Raw genomic sequence first — 23,257 nt, 5'->3', positions numbered from 1 at the left:
GCGTGAAATTTATTATAGTAAATATATTTATAACATATAGATCCAATGAAAACAGCACTATTGCACCTGAAACATTCCAAAACTATTCAGAACAGCAAAAGTACAGATTAATTTGTGTTCTGATAAAAAAATATTACGGGTTTTTTTTAATAGTTATAGAACAGTGAAATTAAAATTTACCCAAGTCCAAAAATAAAATATTCAACAATCCTTTATCAGTTACGCCAAAGAAATGATAAATTTCCCACAATTAAAAATATGATTAATGAAGAAAACAATGAGTAAACATTATTTTATGGATTATTTTCATCTTCAGTTGTATGATTTATATCCCCATCAAAGTTTCCAAAAGCACAGTGATGTCTCATAGAAGATAAAATTTGAGATTTGCTTTCCCCATATTTGCAAAAAATATTTTTAAATCATTAAAAACCAATTATCAAGATAGTTCCAGCTCAGTGTATAGCAAAAGCTTGCTAATAAAATAACTATATAAAAGGTGTAGTTTTGGTAGAATTATTTTCTCTTGGAGGTTTAAAATAGAATCTTGACGAACATTAGCTGCTGAGTGGTTAAACAATCACCTCATCCTACCTACAGTTCCCACAATGCACCAGGAGAACTGGAGAGGACAAAAATAAGTTACAATCCTTTGCATATTGCTTCTGCTAAAGAGGATCCTGTCGTATGAATGAAAGACAATAAATGACCCTTGTGGTGAGACAGTTCAAAGTATATGTGATGCAGATGTGGAGGTGAGGTGCAGATCCTTTTATCCAAACATCAGTTTTGGTCACATAGCATCTTTAATACCACCATTATAATAATTAGGATATCAAAAGTATTGAGTATACATAAATCATTTGCATGTTTTTATATCTTTCATTCTTTGTTCTCAGGATCAACGTTTATTGTCTCGACATTGTGCTGATACATTGAATTGTCCTGAAGAACTTGACGCTATTTCAGGAAAGAGAACATTTAATTGGACATGTATTGTTAAGTAATATAAAAAGTTTTCAATATTTCCAAATGTAACTTGAATCCTATAGGCTACTACTTCCCAATACCAATATTTAAGAATCTTGATATAAGCCAAACTAGAGTCCATGTCACCAAAAATCACTTCAGGTAGGTTTCTTCATCTACAGCGGTCTTGATATTCTGTAGTTTTCTTCTCTTTTTTGCAGTAAAGTTCTTGAAGCTGTGTGAACAGTCTCTTGAAGCCATGCCTGTTTTTGTAACAGTCCTGGTAAATGGATTCTCAGGAGTCTGAAGATGTGTGTGTGTGTGTGTGTGTGTGTGTGTTCATGTGTGTGTGTGTGTGTGTGTGTGTGAGGAAAGCAAGGGTAAAAATGGAGAAACACCTCGCTTCCTCTTTCCTCCACCACCATTAGGGTCTCAGTCCACACTGCCTTTAGACACTTGTGATGGAGGCCAGGCAGTTCGATGATTTCTGGAGCTTCTCAGGCTGTGTGGTGGGGGGTTCTGGGATGGCGCGAAAGCTGAATGGCAGTCCGATACTACTGGTGCCGATGTGGCCGGGGCTCAGCGCCGGATTCTGCCGTCTATTGCTTTCCACTATGCTGGATGTGTTGGATGCAAGGCTTTCACGTGTCCTGGACAAGAGACAATAAAACATCAGGAATGAGCGATGGATTTAACGTCTCACTTCTTGTGCAGAAATAAGTGCTGGTGGACTCTAAAGAGGAATAAAACCATTTCAACTAACAATGCATACCGTTAAAAAAAAGCGGATTTATTATAAGAATAAAAAAAAAACAGTAAAAGAAGGTCACACAAACAATAAATGTTTTTAAAGTCATTCATCATAAAAAAAGAGTCAAAATACAAGCCATAACCATTTTATGAGTTGATAATTAAATCATGCTAATAGAATATTTATACATGTGTGGAACATGCTCAACATTCCTTACATAAATGGTCACTTTACATTATTTATTCCTCATACTTTTAATCCAAGTATTTATATATTGAGAGATCCACAACCACACTCGTCACATTTTAATCATCCTGTGAGTTTTTATTTTAATATGTATCAGGATTTTGATCAGTTAGGATGAAAATACAAGCTCCAATTTGGACAAAATTATTAAATATGTGGTAGGGTTGGATTTTTCACTCAAAATTTTACAAACTCTATTTAAGTCGTTTAACTATATTCCTATTGTGTGTGAGGTTTATACACTAAAGAGGCAGAGGGTCTGCTATCGAGCTTCACTGATATGAACATTATTGGCTTCCAATACAGACAATCATAAAGTCATCCATATAGTTGTCCAATGATTGTGTGAATACATGTTTGTTTTAGAGATCAGACATTCCCAAACTGGAATTTACCATCATCTGATGACGGATACCACAGGAAGAGGCAACCTTAACTCACACTGGGGTCTAAGTTCAGGACATCACTTCAGATTCAGTCGGTGGAAGGACACCTCTGGTGATGGTGCATTTAAATCCAAAAACCAGCCTACCAACCTTTGCTTTCTGGGTTTTGAACAATAACAAAGGTGAGAATAATGTTAAGATATTCTATGTGTCAGATCATGTGTGACAGCTGACCAATAGTCATCCATAGAGAAGAAGCTGAAAGACATGAAAAGTAGCTTGAAGTTCAGACTCTGAACTAGAGAGTTCTAGATAGTTCCTGCCCCCCCCAAGAAATAGCACTATTATATTTCACTAGACTTCACTCATGAGTAACATGATGGCAGAATGTATGATAACTCTGATTATAAGTTTTATTCACTCTCCAAATAAAACTTTTAAAGACTAAATACTTATTAAAGAGGGAATCCTGGGATTAAACTTTATCAAACAGGATTCATGGAGGCATTTTGTTAGTTTAGAGGTCCATGATGGGAAGAAGTTTGGAAAACACTGCCTGGGATGGTTCACCATGTCATCGCCTCTCCTCTAAGTTTAAATTCAATTATATCACACACAGACTGTAGGTACCAACATCTGCTTGGACAGCGATCCATTTGAGCGATCGGCGGGGGGATGCTAGGTGATACAGCTCGTACCTGGGGGAATTGAATCCGCTGTCCACTGTGACACTGCTGCTGTCCATGCTGTCCAACCGGGCGGAGTGGGCCGACTTCTGGCTGCTGCTGTTCTCCGTCTCCTTGGGGCTGAGTAAGGTCAGGTTGGTCTCCAGTTTCCGCTGCAGATCGTGGTCCTTCTCCCGCTCCAGTAGCCACTGCATGGTTCCCTCCCCGCCAACGCCACCGCCTCCACCGTTACCACCCCCCTCCCCGTGGTCTTTGTTATCCTCTGCCTTTGCCAACTCTTTGTGCGAGTCCTCCTCTGCCTCTTCCTCTTCCTCATCATCTGATACATTATAATAGTCAAAGGAGGCGGAGGGGACAGTTGGCTCTAAGCAGCCTTGTAAAACTGCAGGGGACGCTGAGGAACTGGCTGAATTGGAAGGCTGCTGGGGCTCAGGATTGTCTAGGGCCTCTGTTGATTTGGCATGTGAGGCTTTCCGCAATGTGCCGGACTTGGTGTAGCTGCTGTCCACGTAGCCTGTGGACAAGGCATTGTGTGGAGGTTTAAACAAAGTGTCCTTGCTGAAGATCTCTTTCCTCTTGATCACCATACTGCCTCCTCCCCCTCCGGGATCGACGTTATGTTGGTGTGGCGTCAAGCGGGCGTTTTGCACCGGCTCTGGCGTCTGGCTCGGCGTCAATCGTACCGAGCCATTCTGTCCCTTTGCTGCCGACAAGTCCTCTTTGTACTCCATCGTGTGGGGAGAGGTGAGGTGAGGCGTTTGACGGTCAGCCGGAGAGCCCTTTCGGAGTCCCCCTGATGAGGTTAATGTGTCATATTCTGATTTTGCCTGAGGCGAAGGGGCAGTTAGGATTGTTTCATTTGACGTATTGCACTGGAAGTACTCATCTGTTGAGGGCTTAGGAGAAAGTCCCATTAGCTCGTTGTATGTCGGCAAGCTGTCTCTGCTTTTGTTCCTCTCCATCGTACTCCGGATCCTCGACTCGTCCAAACTCCCTTTCCCCAAATCAGGCACATTAAAATCAGAGTGGAACTTAGCAGCGGAGAACATGATCCTTGAGTAGTGGGAGGACTTCTGCGTGGCGCGAAGGGTGCCGTCATCGGTGTAGTAATGACTACGCTCCTCCAGACTGGGTTCAAAGTCTTCTGGTGCCCCCAACGACGGGCCCTTGAGTGAGTTGTCCATGGACCGAGAGCGTTCCTTAGCTTGATCCGACCTCTCGTGACGCGACTTCCTGTCCTGATTGTGACTGTGACTTCTCTGCACCCTAGACTGGCACGTCCCGCGCGACGGCTCGGGGAAGGGCATCTCTGTCCGTCTCTTGGCCAGTTCCCCTGACACATCCCACTCGGGGGTAACCGGGCAGTACGATTCGGTTATGTTGGGGTTGCTGTGGACCAGGTACGTGGCGCCTCCGCTCCGCCTGCGTTCCAAGGTGTACATGGCCTCCCGAGGCGAGCGGACTAACGAGTGGCTGAAGAAGCGGTAATCCCTTTCCATGAACAAGAGGTCCCAGTTTGACCCCTCAGACGGGTCTCCCCTGGAGGTTCTGGGCTTGCTGTGTGAACGGGACTTACCATGCGGGGCTCTCCTGTGTCCCCTCCCCCTCCGGCTGCGTGCGCTATGCTGGGCCGAAGACCCCGCCTTGTTCTTCTGCATGCGCTCTTCCTCCAGCCTCTTCATCACCGCCGTGTGCCTCGCCACATTCTCCACTGTCAGGTCGGGGTTGATTCGACGAATTATTTCCATCTCCACCTCGCGGGGAATGGGCGTGGTCGGCACATCCTCGTCACGGAGGGGCCACTCCTCTGGGGGGAACTGTGCTGAGAAGGTGGCCAGCTGTCTCATTTTGTCCTTCTTGAAACTCAGCCTGAATAGCCTGAGACCAAACCTTTTGGATTGCTTCTCGCCGCTCCCACCGCCGCTACCACCACTTCCTTCTTTCTTTTTGGTCAGAGTGTCAGTTTTATAAGGGAAAGAAGTGATGCTTTTGCTCTTATCAGCAACATCTTGAGGCAGCAGCTGCTGGGCAGGAGGGGAAGTGGGAAGAGGGGGATGAGGGTACGATGGCGGTTCGCCGCGATGCTCCTTGGTTGAGGTGCCTGGTGGAGGATCTCCGCTCTTGTGGTCCTTGGGCTGCTTATTTTGATAGGAATCTCCCCTGTGTTCCTTAGGAGACTTACTTTGGAGCGGAGGGGGATGCTGTCTGGATGAGTCTTCGCGATAGGAGTTGTATGAGTCACTGTGATTCTTGCGGGGAGGCCTCTCTCTCAGGCAGCCGGGTGTGGATGGCGTGACGTTGCCGGACTGAGGAGAGGTGCATTGTTGTTGTTGCTGCTGCTGCTGCTGCTGTTGTTGTTGCTGCTGTGACGGTTGTGGTTGTCGCTCTGGTAGCCGATCGTCCAGGTGATACCACTTGTTGTTGGTTCTGATGAGGGAAGGGGTGATAAAGTAGGTCTGGGGGGTGACAATGAAGTAGCCCTCAGGGGTGGGGTAGATCTTTCTCTCTCGCACCAGCATGTTCAGGGTATGTCGTAGAACCTCTGAGCTGGGTGTAGGCACGCCTGCAGCACAGATCGGAAAGAGTTAAAAGATCAATTTTAATTAGAAAAAGTTATTTGTATGAAAACTATTGAAAACACAAGACATTGTAACCCTCATGTTGAACTTTGGTACTTATTATAGGACTTTGTTCATGTCCACCACTGGACCTGAGGACAAATTTTGGTTCGTGTGTGACATATAAATGACTATAAATCAACTTTGACCCTAGAGACATTTGGAAACCTTAGAAAAGGTAAATTAATGGTCTGGAAAAATAAAAATCCTGACGTGTATTTGTTTGGCACAATTTAGAACCAATCTTATAAAATCATTGTGGGGTCCTAAGAATAAACATATTATTAACAGATTATTAAACTAACATGAGAGATATTTTAATGTTAATATAACATGCAACATGTGTGATGTTTGAGTGCCTAAAATTAAGTTTACGCCTCACTTAAATTTAAATCAGATCACATCTAAATAACAATTAGCAAACAAGTAATTTATTTCTCTTACTTCCCCGTTAATCCATACTTTATTGTATACAAATCATATACGAAGAATGTCTTTATATGAAAACAGACACACAAATAATTACTAAAATAAATAAATGATACCATTTTGACACAAAGATTTAATATGTACTGTATGTAAATAAAAAATCCATCAGAAATTGAAAGCCCAAGGATGCAAAACATCGTCTCCTGTAAAGAGGGAATTTTCAAACTGATCAAAAATATGATTTAAAGACTTTCTTTAGCAACACTATTCATAACCTTTGTCTTGTAAGGCGATGTGTTGCCTGACATTGCATCACCCCTTTATAGCCTTTTACACTGAAATGATGCAACATATACTGTAGGTCCACCTCGGCCACGCTGAGACCGTATAGGAGGAAAGATGAATTTAAAAGAGAGCTTCTTATCAAGTGTGACTGACGACTTGTAGCTTAACACCAGAAGCTTGAAGCTTTTAAATTACTGAGACTATTAGAACATTATATATGTTAACAATATTTGCTTTGGAATCACAGAAAGTAAAAACAGATCACTGTGTAAAAAACGGTGTTAGAACATCTAAAACAACAACATAATCACCACAGGAGGCTAATGTAGGATGTCGGTGTTTAATAATTAAAACTGGTTTAAGTATTATTTTAGTAGAAGATCCAAATACAGAAGGGTTTGTAATAAGTAAGCGAGTGAATCATTTAACAAGATATTCCCTATAAATACCGGAAAATCGTATATGACATTGGGAGCAGATGATGCTCACCATGTTTTAAAAGGTTGAAAGCTCACTTTAGAACAAAATGTCCATCATAATTCCCTGGAGCTTAACATGATGTCTTCAAATGTCTTATTTTGCCCAAACAATAGAACAAATGCTGAAAGTTTTTTGCATTTAATTGACATGTGACAGAAAAGGCCGCAAATCCAAAAATACGAATGCTTTAAAAAAAAAGAGTCTTGAAACAATTATTAAAATTAGTTTTCTGTTGATTGAGCAGAAGTTTTAAACCATTTCAAATCTATGACTGTGGAAATGTGATGTTTGCAAAAGTTTAACTTTTGCTCTGAGGGGAGATCAAGTAACATTTGAAACAAACCCAGATCATCCTTTTATATTTTGAGGCTTGTTTTTAACATAAAATGAAACCTTAACTGAATATTTGAACATTTGATGAGAATAAACTGAGAAGCAACGACTCAGAAGAGAATAAAACAAGCGCATATGTATATTAAAATCTGATTTTCTCGCAACACGTGTCACATGGTGTCCTGAAACATCAAATCTTTACTGCGATCCACCTGAAGAACGAGATGAGAGCAGCGTACCTGGGAAGCTGGCAGTGAGGTGCTCCACCAGAGCCTCCTGGTTGACTGGTTTGTGGGCAGAGTTCATAGCAGAGATGGCCAGGCACAAGATCTCCCCCAGAGGGATGAACTGTGACTGGCTGATGGGCGACATACTGATTGGAGACACGTCACCTGCAAGAGGAGAAGGAGGAGGAGGAGGAGGAGGAGGAGGAGGAGGAGGAGGAACAAGCACAACTGTGAGCTCATGAATGAACAGCAGGCGTAGCGTGTGAAGCTATGATGTAATGGTCAAACGGCAGCAGTTTGCACGCCGTTTAACGGCAGCTCCACCCGTCTGCGTCGTCCGACGTCCGTCTCACCTCTCTCTTTCCACCTGATTCTGGTAGCTTAACAAACAATGAGGCTGTCGCAGCAGCCGTAACCCTAAAGAAAGATCACCTGAGTCTGTAAAAACCACAAAAAGGGACACCCCACGCCCCCCGAAAAAAAAAAATACTGCAGAAATCAACCCAAACAGATTTTGAAATTAAAGAAAATGCAGCTGACTTTGGCGCCACATTGAGAGCTTACACACATAAATTCCCTGTTGCCTTTGTTGAATTAAGCTGGCTTTGCTGTCAGCAGTAGTGAGTAGTGAGATCATCCTACAACCAGACGGCCTGGTTTCAAGCCCCTCTGAGAGAAAACATCTGCCCCGCTTAAAGGTTGTAAAGCAGCAACACACTGGATCCATCGCTGCAGCATCTGCGTGGTAGCCGAGACTGTCCTCTGACCTAAATCTGGTGATTGATGGAAGACCACGTGATACCGCGTTGAAACTGCACCTTCAAAACCTCCGTATTTCATTTCTAACCTTTCGTCAACTCCCGACAAATAACCATCGTGATAAACGTGGCTTTTCCGATGGCAAGTTTTGCTACCCTTATGTGTCCACACTTGTTTTTGGTCTGAGCCGGAATCTGTGCAGGGCCCTGCCTCTACAACCAACCCTCAGCTGAACGGTCAGTTAAGCAACACGATGACGTTATCTTTGTTTAGTAGCTCCTTTAGCTTGAAGAGGCTTCGCTCGGCTTTTAGCAAAGAGGAGAAAAGCTGGAATCTGCCAGAGAATTAGTCAAAAAAATAAAAAAATAAAATAAAAAAAGCATGCTGTCCTCTCTCCCTTTGTGTTATCTTGTGTCTGCTTATACACACATCAAAATCTCTGAGGGGGGAGGGAAAGAGGTTGTAGTATTTCAGCTCTTAAAATGAAGCAGAGGAAGACAGAAAAGATGCAAACGTGTAGCGGAGGGGGGGGAAAAAAAAAAGAAGAAGCTGAAACGACTTTGATTTTGTTGGTATCAACAACAAGTTGTGGTGACGTCTCGCAAGCCTTTTTGTCATCTTAACACACACAAAACAGAAATCTGTCACAAAGTTTAGCAGGAACGTAATAACAACTGGTGTATCTCACAATCAGTAAGGGGATGCTGATTGTAAACTGTCTTTGTCTTGTTTTTATGCTTCACAGCTGAAAATGATGCATGATGGATGAAATGTGCTTTATCACTACTTTTATTTGTCTAAATACGGATCGGCGAATATAGAATGTATGCAGATTTTGCCAGTGCGAATAAAATACAGATATCTGGGCCCACTGGGAGACAGATGAGAGACAAAATGATGATTTACAATAAAATAATTTTGAAATATTACAGCTATCATTTTAAACAGTCAGGCTGTCATGAAACAGGGAAGTTTTCCAGCATCACCTCCTTGACCACACAAACATTTTGTCCACATACACACCCCCCCCCCTCCTCAAATCGATGAGCGTGTTTCCTAACTTCTACGTAGTGATAATGGGCGGGGCTTCCGCTGGTGGGCGTGTCAGACTCACCTGGAGCGCGATAACTTGGCGGGGACGGAGAGAAATGAGGAGGAGGAGGGGGAGGAAGATGCTGCTTCTGAACGCGGATGTCTTTCTCGCTACGGGAGAGGTTGTGCTCCAACGGCCGCTCCGTGAGCTCCGAGCTGGGCCAAGCCCGCCGCAGATTGCCGCTCCGGTTCTTCTTCATCGTGACCCCCAAACCCCCTTTTTACCAGGTGGCCTTGCGCCCTGGGAGGGGGGGGGGAGGGGAAGGTGGGGGCTTTGGGGATAAGGTGTGGAGTAGAGTGATGGGGAGGAAGGAAAGAGGGGAGAGGTGGGGATGGGGAAAAGGGGGGGGGGGAGGTGTGTGTGCAGGGGGAGGTCGACCAACCTCAAGGCTCAGTGCCTCCCCCGCATCAGTAAGAACGTCCCGCTAGAGCGATCACACACCAGACATGGCAGGAACCAGTGTGCACCTTTACGCACATACACGCGTCTCATTTACATCCACGAGTAAGCTACAAACGGACGCGTCGGCGCGGTGGGGGGTTGTCATCGGGGCGCTGGGGGGCTCTCCCGGGCTGATCCGGAGCGATGATGATGATGGCAGCGGCGGCGGCGGCGGCGGATGAGGCGCAGGTGACCGCGCCAGGCATCACCCTTTCATCGGCATCAGTCCCAGCCACCATTTGTAGCATCCCCATTTGCATGCGTAGGGAGGCACATTACGTAGCCGCTCTGATGTGGGAGGAGGGAGCAGGAGAGAGGTGGTGGTGGTGGTGGTGGTGGAGGAGGAGGGGGGGGCAGGGGTAGAGATGAGGGAAATGGGGCATTGGAAGCAAAGGGGGGGGGGGGGGAGATTTCAGCGGCTGTTGAAGGATCCGTTTGTTTCAGATGAGGAGAAGGGAACGGAGGATGGAAAGGGAAAAGGAGGGGTGGTGGTGGTGGTGGTGGTGGGGTGGATGGATAGCCAAAAAGATTCAAAGCATATGAGGCCCAGTCTTCAACAATAGCTCAATTCACCACAGGAGTGCTCGACCGATCCCCCGGAAAACAAAAGAGCCCGCTTTAAAAAAAAAAAAAAGACAAAAAAAAAAAGAAGAAGCCAGAAATAAAAGCTCCATTCACCCTAAAGGCCAGTGAAACCTCAATAGTATGCCGAGCAGCGGAGATGCCACGTTCACCTCCATCTTTATCCGATCAAGCACAAGACCCCATCGTCCTTTCGACAACAGCACGCTAAGAGAGGGTGGGGAGGAAAAAATGGAGAGCATAGAAATAAATAAATAAATAAATAAATTCAAGAATAGATATCCACCGTTTCCCGCAATCCAACAGCAGAAGCTGATCCCGAGCCTATCGTCGTAGCATCCATTCATTAACGGGGTGGAGGGGGGGGGGGTTGGTGGTGGTGGTGGTGGTGGTGGTGGTGGTGGTGGTGGTGGTGGTGGTGGTGGTGGGGGTGGGATGCAAAACTCCAGTCAACGGCAAATCTCTTTCAACGCTAATGCTGCAGCTGCTCCCAGCACCTCCAGGAAGGGTGTGTGAGTATGTGTGTGAGTGTACATGTGTGTGTGTGTGAGAGAGTGTGTGTATGTGTGTGTGTAAATGTGTGTGTGTGTGTATGTGTGTGTGTGTGTGAGAGAAAGAGAGAGAAAGTATGTATGCGCGCATCCGCCTGCTGCGCGCGATTCTGCGTGAGCATGTATGCGTCTGTGTCTGGGTGATTGAGGCTGAGGGGAGGGGAGGGGAGGATGGGAGAGAGAGAGAGAGAGAGAGAGAGAGAGAGAGAGAGAGAGAGAGAGAGAGAGAGAGAGAAGAGAGAGAGAGAGAGAGAGGGAGAGAGAAGAGAGAGAGAGGGAGAGAGAGAGAGGGGACATGCGTAAAGCAGAGATGAGAGCAAATATCAACAGCTCAAAACGCGCACAAGCACACACAGACAGACAAAAATAAAAATATTCAACCCTCAGATGACATCCGGGGAACAGCTTAGGATCTGAATCTGAGGCTGAATTTCTATCCTCCTCCTTTCCCCCCCCCCCTCTACCCTCACTCACTTTGTTTCACTAACTCTTTATCTTTAAGGATGAGGGGCCCCTTCAACAACCAAGTTTCCTCTTTTTTTTTTCTTTTTTTTTTTGGGGTGTCTCACCACACTGGAAAACAAAAATACATGCAGCCTTGACCGGGCAACAACCAAAAGGGAGAGTCATTTTAAAAGGTGTTGCTCATCATTTGGTTTAATTTAGTACACTGTGTGGAGCTGTCAAAGTGGAAAAAAATTAATAAATACAAAACTCAAAGCATCACCTTCATCATGTCCAGAGTGGCAGTTCCTGCAAGCTGCAGACTCCTGCTGACTCACATGTGTGCTGTGTGAATGGACGGATGGAGGGACAGAAATAAGGAGCAAAAGTGAGAGGGCAGGACGGGGCACGGGTGGAGGTGGGGGAGGACCATGTCACAACCAATCTGCTCCAGTTCACTGATACCAAAGAGAAAGAGGAGAGGAGAGGAGAGGAGAGGGAAGGAGGGGTGAGGAGGAGTAGGAGTAGGAGGGGGAGACTGACACCACGCCAGCCATTTTATTTCTAAGCAGTGCTGCAACAGCCTTTGTTGCCATGACGACGCAAGCGGATGATCTCATAGCTGTTACCTTTGAATGCTGTTCCCTTAAAGTGCCAGTTACTCAAGATAGAAGCAGGCGGACGCCACACAGACCAACACTGAGTGTCTGTTGTGTTGGACAGAAAATAATCCTGCATCGCCGCTGAGACGTTCAGCTCTTTTTAACACCTCGTGCACTATTTTGCACGATGACACCAATCAGAGAGAAGTAGCTGCACCGTGTTATGGGAAGCATGTTTTGTATGTTCATAGTGGGTTTTTTTTTTTTTGCTAGATACCCCCACCCCCCTACCCCAAGACAATCCTGCTGACTCTGAATGTGATGCAATTAGAGTTGGAATGATCAATCATTTCATCAATTCGTCAGCTAACAGAAACAGTTGTGATGATTCAGTCGTTCTCTTTGTCTTATTTGCTTTATTTTACATAATGACAAAAAAAAATAAAAATAAAAAAAAAGGCCCGACCCACCCCAACGTGGACTCAGGTACAGGTTATCTAAAAAATACTTAGGATTTAGAATTCATTGGTTCCATCTGCTGTGTGTGAAGAACTGATATCATTTGGTGGTTTATGCTACAGTAAGTAGACACTACTTTTCTAATGTAGCCATAGTTACGATGCAAACATGTTGATTTCGAAAAGGTACAATTGTGACACCCCCTCAGCTAGCCTGTAAATAGTTTATTTGCAAATTAGCATTAAAAAATTAAGTACAACAGAGTAACTTTTGCAGACAAAACCAAAAAAAACTACACCAACTACAATTTTGACCTGATGATGATGGATCGTCAACAGTTACAGTAACTCGTTCTAGAGCAATCCCATCAAAGAACCATCAGGACATTTCAGTGTTAATTGCTCACGTCTCTGGTGATGTTGAATTGTGTTTCCATGAATGTGTCAGCAGAAGGATGTCACTATCCTGAGTCCCCAGCTGTCAGAAAGGATTTCAGGCCTTTTTCAGTTTTATCAGGACCATTTTTTCTGACGGTCTGCCCTCCAGTGGAACATTTAGGACAACACATGTTTTTTTTTTCTTGGACAGACTGAAAAAGAAAAACGAGAATTTTTTTTTTGCAGCTATAGCCTTGGTTTTACATATCCTTATTTGTCTGCTGCATTTAACATTTCCCCCAATTCTTCAGCGGGACCCTCCCTTTCCTTCCAATGGAGACCTGGGTTACAGCAGGGGAGGTAGTGCACTAGTGTTTTCCTGAACAAACGTTTCACTTTTCCTTCCTTCTGAGCAGTTTCTCCTCCCGTTCTATTGTTTATAGGCGGCTAACGGATGTAAAATCCCTCTGTTAATTAGACTGAAATGTCACTTTTGGAAACTTTGTTTCCACACATTTGAACAGTCACAATTTCTGTCTAAACATATCCAATCCAGCCACTTTTTTTTGGTGGGATAATATGGGATAAATAAACATATATGCATGTATGTATGTAAATGCTGGATATCTTATATTCATTTGAAACAGTAATGTCTGACTCAACATGTACCATAGGTGTTTAATGTGAGTTTTATTATCTTTTGTGTGTTGTATGTTGATTAAAAGGTACTTTTATCAGTTCAAAAATCTTGTTAATTAAAGACGTAACGTCTTATCATCCACACGCTGGTTAATGAACAGCCTATTTTGTGTGAACTTTGTGTGAACCTGTTTTACAAACTAAATTCTCGACACTTTAGGCGTGAGAACGACTCACACAGAAAACGATCACATACTATAAAATAAATATTGTGGTTTTCATGCATGGCAGAGCTGTTTCTGTTAGTTAAAAGTTAACTCTTGGTTTTGTTCACATACGTTTATTATTAAACCGAAGTTTGATCATACTAGCCTGATCACAACAGGTGACTGAAAACCTCAACTGCTAGCTGCTTTCTTCAACTTTTCATCATTGGTCCCACTTTGAGTTGATTTTCTAGTTAATATCCAACATTTTGTGTTTGTTAGAGAGAAGTCTATATCTTACAGAAATTAGATTCGATCTGTGTCTTGAGCAAAAACATATAAGCTTTGTTGGTTTAGCCATTATAGTGCCTGGTGAGTTATCAGCCATACAACAAACTTTGCACAGCTTATCGATGTTTGCCTCAGGAGTGTGAATACGGTAACGTCACTTCGTCTGACACACTAAAAAAAGAAAAAAACCCACACACAAACCCGGTGTTAGGATTCACCTTTGGACTATAAAAGACCTGCACGTACTGAAGCTTTAAATCCAACTCAGTCAACACAGAGCAGCTCAAAGAAGAAACGTGATAGCACGAAAGCAGCTGATGATCCAGTAACAGGTTGTAAAATAAGTGAGGTTGGTCCGAAACGATGAGGAGCAACAGTATCATTAGGTTTGGGGAAGGTTTGGAATGGACTGTTGGTCATGTATGGTTAAGATGAGAGAGTCAACCTTGAGGTGCTTCTTAAAAATCAACCCAACTGTCAAAAAGGACAAATATTTGCAACGGATTTGCAATGAACTTAACCAAAAAAACCCGCAACAAACAACAAAAAAACCCTTAAATCCTGCATCAATCTAGATATTCTTTGACCAATCAGACACTGCGAATCCTACACACTGCTGAGCATTGGCTTAGTGATACAGAACCATTTTTTCTCTAGACTGCTTACATTTCCACCGGAGGACAGAAATATAATCTTCATCTAAAACACTGTCAACTTTTCCACCTAGGATACATAATGCATGCAAACCTTAATAATGTATGCTTTGACTGAGGTTCAAGGTACAAACAAAGCGTGGAAGATTCAAGGTGTCCTCCCCTCTCTATAAATCTTTCCTGATTTTTTCAGGTTGACGTTTCACACTGATTGAATTGATAAACTAGACTGAGGTCTGTTGTGTAGGAGACATAAATAAGGAGATCTCTGACATGCTACACACCTGTCTCATTTGCACAGACACACACTGCTTAAGCACACGGATGACGGCGGGTGCAGCAGATAGATTTACTGATAATACCTCAAGTCATACAAACCTGTCCCAGCACATACATGAGTTATAGCCTTGGCAGACATGGATGAGTATGAGTGTGGGAATGCTGAAACTGGACTAAGATTGAGCTCAAGTCCTGGCTCTTACATCCACATGAGTAAGTGTGCATGCTATGAAGCAGCAGAGGTTAGAAGGTGAGATGCTGCCAGTGCACATCAGACTAGCCACGACTGGTTTCATGCAACCTGCCATTTGAACTGTTTGCCTTGAGTCACAGAGGAAGTGGAGAAACATTATAAATAGAAAAAAATAACCTCAAGGAAAATATTTCAACTCTTAATTACAGAAAAGGGCCAAAAAGAAAGATCATATTTAGCTGCCAACCAGCTATTTAAGAGTCTGGGAAATCCTCATGAAACAACTAGCAAAGGTCTGAAGAGCCACAGACTGGTGTCTGACAGACATGGTACTTACATGATCAAAAGTACGACTGGTGTTTGATAGGAAAATGTGTGCAAAGCACCGAGAAACTGAACAAAGAGACAACAACTAGCAGAACACTATTGTGGGGGTCTTTTGGGTTGATGATTATAATCAGTCTGGAAAACGTTCCTAATTTGAGTTTTGTCACACCAAATAGAACTCTATGATAGATACAGGGCAGGAAGGTGTACACAACATAAAACCAGGTGTGCAGCCTTTCCTGGTCTCATTGATTCTGTTTCTACTTTTTCATCTTCTGGGATTTCATGACATAAACACCCGAACCTTTTTGCATTCAAATCTCCAATAAACCTTAAGCCTTTTTAAATTCCAGCTTTAGGTAAGTGAAGTTTTAAAGCAGTCAGGTTCATATGTTCATATATGTCATTCAGACCAGAGTCCAAATGTTAAGTCTGCAGCTCTGAGCAGACATACACAGTGTGAACGGGGGATACTCCTGAGTGACACGCAGATAAACACATCCCACAGAACTTTACGGTTTAACTTATTCTAACATCCATCAAGGAGGTGAAGTTTCTGAGTCATTTCTCTGTAAGGAGCACTACTCAGAAAAGGTATGAATGGAATTTACTGAGTGTTTTGGAGAGATATGGTCCAAGGAGCAATCAGTTAGGATTTGGTGGTGATCTGGATCTAGAATTCTTTTAAATGATTTATGACCATTACAGTACTGGATAACTTCGACATTTTTTTGTGTCCATCTTCATGGATAAAGGCCGCAGTTCTTGAGACAACAATTACATGATGGAATCTGCATAAGATCTACCACACGTCTGGAACTGTGTGATATATCAAATCTGGTGATCCAGGATGTTTAAATTTATACTAATCACAGAAAGCATTTGTTAGACTACTAGACTACATGTGTTAATTTAGTTAGATAACAAGATTAATGTAAAAGATTCTGAGCTTCATCCATCAACTATTGTATATTGATGCCAGTGTGATTCCAAATAATACTGGTAGGTTTTCATTATGAGGGTCAACATGTCGTGGGATTATTTCTTTTTGGTGCGGTCCTATTTTGGAGAAACTGAGCTGCCTTGTCTGGGGTTTGTGCTCCCTGTGTGCTGTCTAGTTTAAATTCGTTATGTTACATCTAATACACGTTCTAGTTTTAACACTATTGTGCAACTGTGTGACGTTATTTGTTTCTTCAAACTGGAGGATCAGTGTGCTGTATGTGTTTAATTTTTATTTATTTTTGGTAGCGCAAAGACAAGAGTCAGGGCTCTGAAAGATGAAACGGACACACAAAATTTACTAAATTCTTTCTTGAATTAAAACCCACTCCTGCCCACATTTGATCAAAATCCGTTGAATTCTTTTAAATGTATTTTGCTGCAAAAAACAAACGTAAACATGAAACATCCAAACCCACCGATGCACTTGATGTCATACCCCTGGGGTGGTTTCAGGGTCCGCCGGGTCCACCCGTTCCTGAGCACCTGGAGATGAACTTCTTTCCCTTGGATCAGCAGGACGCGCTCGTCTATCCAGCCCAGGAAGAAGATCTCGGACAGGGCGTGCGTCAGCGCCTTGTTCCAGAAAAGCTGCATGTTTTCGGCTTTGAAATTGGCGAACACCTCGTAGCCGCAGTGATGGTGGAACTTTACCGGGAGCGCGGCCGGTGATGATGGGGATTCCTCTTCATCTTCCGGGCAAACCTGCGACAGCATCAGAGCCAAAGAGTGCGGAGCGACTTGGATGAACTTCTCCATTCGCGTTTGAGATGAGATTAAGTTTGTTCCACATGGAAATTAAAGAAAACTATTTATTTCACTGCGCGCCATTGTCCCCCCCCCCCACACACACACACAGTGTCATGTTTCTACCCAGACACTGTCCGGTGATCTAAGACATGATTTAAGAAAAATGCAAGGAGTCTAGGAGAAGACGCGGTGCTGATCCAGAATCTGCAGCAAGTGTTCCATGGATGAACCGGCGGCCCGGCTCGACGCGCAGCGCAGTTTACCAACTGTCAAGCCCCCCCCCCCCAGCGACAAATGAGGGAGAGGGCTGTGCTGCGTTCACGACCGACTCGTAAACTTTCCTTTTTCCCCCTACTTGTGAGAGCCACCACATTCGGGAATTTTTCCGGTTCATTATTTGCGTTAGGTACAAATTTTCACAAACCTAAACAGCAGAAAAGAGCAGAAAAAGAAAAAAACAACAACTTATCACCAATTTATCACAGAAAAAAAAAGTTGTCTTGTTGTAAGTTACACATAGGTTATATAATAAAAAGGCTGCTTAACATTTAATATGTAGGCCAAGATTTGATTTAAGGCTTTACACTCCAGCCTTAAGAATGTCAGTTTCCTTTAGTGGGTATTTATAATACTGTGTAATTTAGAGGTACAGAACATTTGTGTGAATAGGTAGTCTCAGTTCATTCAACAGGCTGAGTGGCCTGTTGTGTGTAAAGCTACTTTAGGTCAAGTGTGCATGTACCAGTGAAAGAATCTGAGGCTCAGTTTGATTTGGCAGCGAGCCTCAGACGCTGATGGCCCGGTTCTTCTCACCTTCAGGCATTAACAATCTAGAATAATCCTGCCTGAGAAATGAAAGAGGCAAAACATGCTGTTTCCCCAACACAGCAAGGTTTTTATTTTTACACAACCTCTCAACAGCATGGTTGCTTACATTTAGATACCACAAAAAAGGCCAGATGTGAAGTTCATAGCAGAAATGTTGCTATCGATTGTTTTTTTAAAATCTGGATTGTCAAAAAGGAAAATCTTTTCAACAGCAAACGTGATTACAGCATAAATGCTGTAAAAGTTGCATATAAATGTTTCATTTTTTTGTGAGTAAAAATCTCATATTGTATTACTGTACTCATAAATTAATTGTATGAGTACACAATCAGATTGTGCTTTATCATAATTCCCTCCTTAGCAATGGCCATACATCAATCCATTAGAAAACATTTATCAGGTGAACTTCACGACTAAGCCTGACATCAAATACAGTGTAACAAGCATCAAATTTGTCATTTTATCTTGAGAAGAAATACATTGACTACAGCCAAACAACTGAAATGTAAAACTATATTCAAGAATGTCTGACTGCTCTAAAAAAAAAGTCCCTTAAAAAAGAAAACTTCATGCAGGTGGACAGGACTTACTCATGCATGCTAGGAGGCTAGTCTCTAACTAACAAACAGTCACAGTTTATCAAATAAATCTATATTTGTAAAGGAAAATCAGAGAAAGAAACGAGAACATGAATCCTGATGAAAAGTAACAAAAACAAGACAAGCTTCCTGGATGTTATGCTTGTGGCTACATAACATTTTAATTCAATATGCCTGAGTCAATGTCAATGCATTTATGTAGCATTCATGTAAAAGTACAGGAGCGGCTCCAATGAGTTCTGATTGAGACGTCACTACACTCATTCCAGAAAAAATAAATAAATTGGGATGTGATGTAACAGGCACAGATATGACACACATGATCCCTTTGTCTTGCTTAAACAAGTTAAAATAAACAAGTGACTCATAAAAATGCTGACATTGGAGTGCTGGGGGTCCATCTAGAGTTTCATGGTTTAACAGACTTTCCTTTATACTTGTGCCGTGTGATTTTCCCTGAAATGTATACGTGTAAACAGCAAAGAGGCATAAACTGGTAGAAAATTGTGAGTGTGGAATTACAAAATCAATTGCTTTATGTTTTTTTCTCTTTTTAAGAATCATGATTGTGTTTTTTGTGTAAAAGAATACAAAACAGTTTCCATGCAGGGCAAAAAAAAAAAATTGAATGCTTTATATTTCATCACTGTACCCCACATGGAAAGAACCTCGGCATGCCTCAGCTTGTGAGGTGTAAGATCAGCTTGAAAGTGTAAACTAAATAATTCACAAACACCGTCTCAAATACATACTCAAGTCTTTCTTCTGTAGACGAAGGCTGGTGAGGCTGAAGTCGTCTTCTAGAGGTGGCATCATGGGTAAAAATACATCTCTTTGGTGAGCATTGACACAATGCAAGGAATCTGTTTCTTTGCATGAAAACCAGGCGAATTGGACACAGACTCAAACTCAACCGCCACCTTGTGGTTCACTCGTGTCAAGATGTGCTGGAGCTCCAATTCTTTTCCGTATTTGCTAAGCAAATCACAGAGTGACTGGACGAACCAGGATCCGCTCATGGTATTCCTCCATGAGTAGTAGCCTTTAGGCAGATAAAGGAGAGATGAAATGAGGTTTCTATGCAATAATTACAACAAAGAATAAGGACACAGGAAGTCAATATCTGTGTACTGACCTGGGGCTGTTGAGTAAGCATAAAGGAAGTCAGCTTCCACAGGAATCCTGGTGGTGTCATCGTCTCCGCTGTCAGTTTCAATGCCTGCATCCAGATCAGTGCCTCTGCAAGCCTGCTCAGTGTGTACACAATGTAAAACAGAAGTCAGTTTAATTTTCATAGTGCCAAATTAGAGCCAATGTTATCGCATTACACTTTTCATATACAACAGGTTTAGACAATATGATTAAATATGGGAAAAACCAGCATTCCTGTGAACAAATACACACTTTCCCAGAATAACAACAACAACAATATTAATAATGAACTGCTTTTTAATGGGTGGAAACGTCAGAGCATAAAAAACAAGACTAAGCAAAGACCTCTGAGAAAAAAAAGAGATAAATTCATACAATACCTGTATGAAAAAAAGCTTGGGCTTTCCCACCAGTGATCTGCAGCGATCGCCTCGAAAAAGCGACGTTAGATACTTGAGCTCTATTGAGCCATCCGTACCAAAGAACACACCCTCATCTCCATGACTCAGCAACACACAAACAAATGAGGCATAGCAGCTGTGATCCTCCTTTGATGCTGTGAACAAAGAAATGTACGACATTTTGGTACAAGATGATACGAAAGAGTCAATAGTTGGTAGTCGTAATTTGCATGCACACATTTTGTTGTGTATTTCCCCCCAGTATCACACTTACCGCAAGTTAAAACTTGTTTCATCTGATCTACTGTCTGGTCATTGTAAACCTTCACTTTATATCCCAACTTCGTGAAGACATTCATCGCGTTGGCTGCATCTACATCTGTCCCATTTCTCTGGTTCATGCCTACAAAAGAGAACAATAATATTTGTTCTGGTGACTGGAAATTCAGTCAAAACAATGAACAATGTTTTGTGGAGTCAATTTATGTGGAGAAGCACTTCTTGCTTCCTTCAAGTTATATGTTACCCCTGTAACAACCAGAATGTTGTTTGATAAAACCTACGAATTGATTTATTTTCACATACTTAGAAAAAGAGAATGAGAAAAAGCTTGCCAAACCAGCACAAACCATGCCTGTGGTTGTTGGTTGTTGGAGCACACCCACACATTTGCACATAACGTCTCATTACCTCAGAAAAGCTTCACATATCTTCCACATATCTTAAGCCTGATCAGCCAGAATAAGACAAAACATCTACACAGGTGTAATAAAATGAACGATGGCTGAATTCCTTTTACTGGGAGGTATGCTCACAGTACATTTGGTTTGACTGACACTCGATCTCACTGTACCTACACCCAAACATGTTTTAATTTTGTTGTGTGCTCTCGGGTGGCATCATCTATACGGGGAATCACTGTGTGTCTGGAGCCCTAAGAGTCAGGATTGAACACCTGACCTATTTACAGTAACTGTCACAACAAAACATCTTGCTCTGTTTGTTAAAGTGAGGCTATGGAGCACAAGTAACCCTTCAAACTTTCAAATAAAGTTATGTGTGTGAATCTTCACATTTGAAAAGTGTTAAGTGATCAATAGGATTTGGGAATACATGCCTAAAAGATCTCTTGCATGTAGAACATTATGCTCTGGGTAAACCTAGCAGTCATGTTTGCTCAGTCTCACCAGACAAGTTTGTCAAAAGCAAGTCAAATAATAAAATACAATCATTTTCCAGTCAGTGCGAGCAGACTGAGGTTGCATTTGCTTGCACTAACATTCAAGGTCATCTCAGCCTTATAATAATGAGTCTTTCAATGTTAGCAGACATCACTCTTCAGCTTTTCAAGCATATATTAAAAAATGTCCCTTAAGGATAGTCGAGAACTGAGGTCAGTAGAGGTTTCATGCAGTACCCTCCATCAAGGCTTTACATCCTCAGAGAGGCTAGGACTTCATCAACATTTCTTTATACCTCCTTCAGGGGAAAACATGATTATGCCTGACAAAAAGAGCATGTACCCTCAAATTACAATTGAAAACATAAATATAAACAAGGCAAACCTAAAGCAACGTGAGTACGCATGGTGATGCTGGTCAAATCATATGAGAAGTCATGCAGGTCTCAAAGGGGAACTGACAGTTTGCTACATTAAGAAGTTATAAATTATCATGTGCTATCAAAGACAAGAATGCATGCTGAATAATAAGTGCCATCACTTGATTGTTCTCATTCTTTCTGAAGCCAACCAAAAGACCGGCACAACTTGAGCTTGAACATTTAATTAACTGGCATAGAACACAATTAAATGGTATCCACAACAGCAAATATAATCTAGCTCCCCTGGAAACCTATCATCTACTAAAAGATGTGGATGCGACTTGACCACCCTTATTTCTCATATCCTTATGATAGCAATGCATCCACAAACCTTACCCTCAATTAAAAACTGTAGTTTTGGATTACTCAGATTAAGGGGTTTAGATTTGTATTGAAACTTTTAAGAGCCTCTAAGCTGTACATTTTTGTTCCTGTTTTAAGGAATATCCCCTACCCAAATTTATTTCCAAAACTATTAACTCAAGAATGAAAAAAAAAAAAAACTAGAGAGAGTATAGAGTATAATAAATATGTGAATAATCTAACTACATCCAGAAACAGTGATACTGAGTGAAGAAACAACAATTTTCAAAAAAAAAATCAGATACATTTTGAGTATCTTTCGTTTGAAGATAATCTGTCCCATGAAAAAGAAAAGAGCCAAATAAAAACCTGTTCTTCTGTCAAAGTTCTTGTTGTTGATGATGATGCACCGGCCGATGCTGGGGAACTGGAGGCTGTATCTGAAGCTATGGGAGCTGGACTTGGCATCCACGTCCATAGCGGCTGAGGCAGACAAAGACGACGTGGACCTGACGGACGACAAACAATAACATTCTGCATACCAAATTCACCGATATAAGATAGGGATTAAAAATTTGTGTTAAAGGCCGGCAGAAATGAACCCTGAAACCGCATCAGGAGCTAATAGGCAACAGCTAGCAGTGACGTCAGATACAAAACAAACGGGATAAGAAATTGCGGCTTTCTCATGCAGATATAGACAGATAGCTAACCAGCTAAATTAACTATGACTCACTCTTGTCCATCGCCTCTTCTCGCATCTGTGGAGTCTTCTCCGTTGACAGACATGTTGGTTTATCAAGAAAATTACCCGTTAGAAACCGAACACAATATTCCGCGCTATATAGACAGGCACTCCCAGCAGCCTCCTAAACCACAGAATGTAAACTAGCTAGCTGCGCCCGTCAAATAAACAAAGGTGCTGACGTCATCACGAGGTGCACTCGTTTTACACACCCACGTGTGCCGTGTGAGGGTCGCGTTATTAAAAACAACCTCCGGTAAGTAGTTGTTTTTTGTTTTGTTTTTAGTAATATTGACCAGACACAAACAAGTAAATAATTTCCAGTTTTGGGTTGTGTTTATCAAAAATAATCTAATATTTTCTATTTACTCACTCCACCCCAACCGCACGCTCCGCACTGACGTCAAAATGCCGTTTAAAAACAAGTTGCCGACCCGGCGAGGAACACGTTTTCCTCATATCTACATAAAGGTGTCATATTGTTATAATAGTTCCGTTGATCACAATTTTCCTTTTTGACAAAACGAACTCGGTTCTTTACTTCACGACGTAAATAAAACCAACAATGG

At 42.3% G+C, this 23,257-nt stretch overlaps 2 protein-coding genes across 3 annotated transcripts; both read right to left on the bottom strand.

The window, feature by feature from the left end:
• Positions 1 to 423: 423 nt before the first annotated feature.
• Positions 424 to 17,290, bottom strand: stox2a (storkhead box 2a). 2 transcript variants are annotated; one of them, XM_068322489.1, is made up of 4 exons: positions 16,728 to 17,290; positions 7,423 to 7,575; positions 3,051 to 5,601; positions 424 to 1,619 (listed from the first exon to the last, which is right to left on the bottom strand). In XM_068322489.1, the coding sequence occupies exons 1-4, from the start codon at positions 17,065 to 17,067 to the stop codon at positions 1,418 to 1,420; spliced, it is 3,246 nt and encodes a 1,081-aa protein (XP_068178590.1). In that variant the 5' UTR covers positions 17,068 to 17,290; the 3' UTR covers positions 424 to 1,417. The 2 variants fall into 2 exon arrangements, with proteins under 2 accessions (XP_068178590.1, XP_068178591.1); XM_068322490.1 differs by lacking the exon at positions 16,728 to 17,290 and adding an exon at positions 9,284 to 9,499 and having other exon boundaries at positions 425 to 1,619.
• A 649-nt stretch (positions 17,291 to 17,939) lies between these two features.
• On the bottom strand, positions 17,940 to 22,855 carry casp3a (caspase 3, apoptosis-related cysteine peptidase a). The gene is made up of 6 exons (XM_068320693.1): positions 22,680 to 22,855; positions 22,313 to 22,452; positions 20,313 to 20,441; positions 20,018 to 20,193; positions 19,621 to 19,732; positions 17,940 to 19,527 (listed from the first exon to the last, which is right to left on the bottom strand). Exons 1-6 carry the CDS (start codon positions 22,730 to 22,732, stop codon positions 19,298 to 19,300), a joined length of 840 nt encoding a protein of 279 aa, XP_068176794.1. The 5' UTR covers positions 22,733 to 22,855; the 3' UTR covers positions 17,940 to 19,297.
• Positions 22,856 to 23,257: the final 402 nt, after the last annotated feature.

Source organism: Antennarius striatus, chromosome 8 (genome assembly GCF_040054535.1).
Source record: "Antennarius striatus isolate MH-2024 chromosome 8, ASM4005453v1, whole genome shotgun sequence".
Classification (NCBI taxonomy): domain Eukaryota; kingdom Metazoa; phylum Chordata; class Actinopteri; order Lophiiformes; family Antennariidae; genus Antennarius; species Antennarius striatus.
Note: the sequence above shows the minus strand (reverse complement) of the source record. Positions and strands in the feature narration are given on the sequence as shown.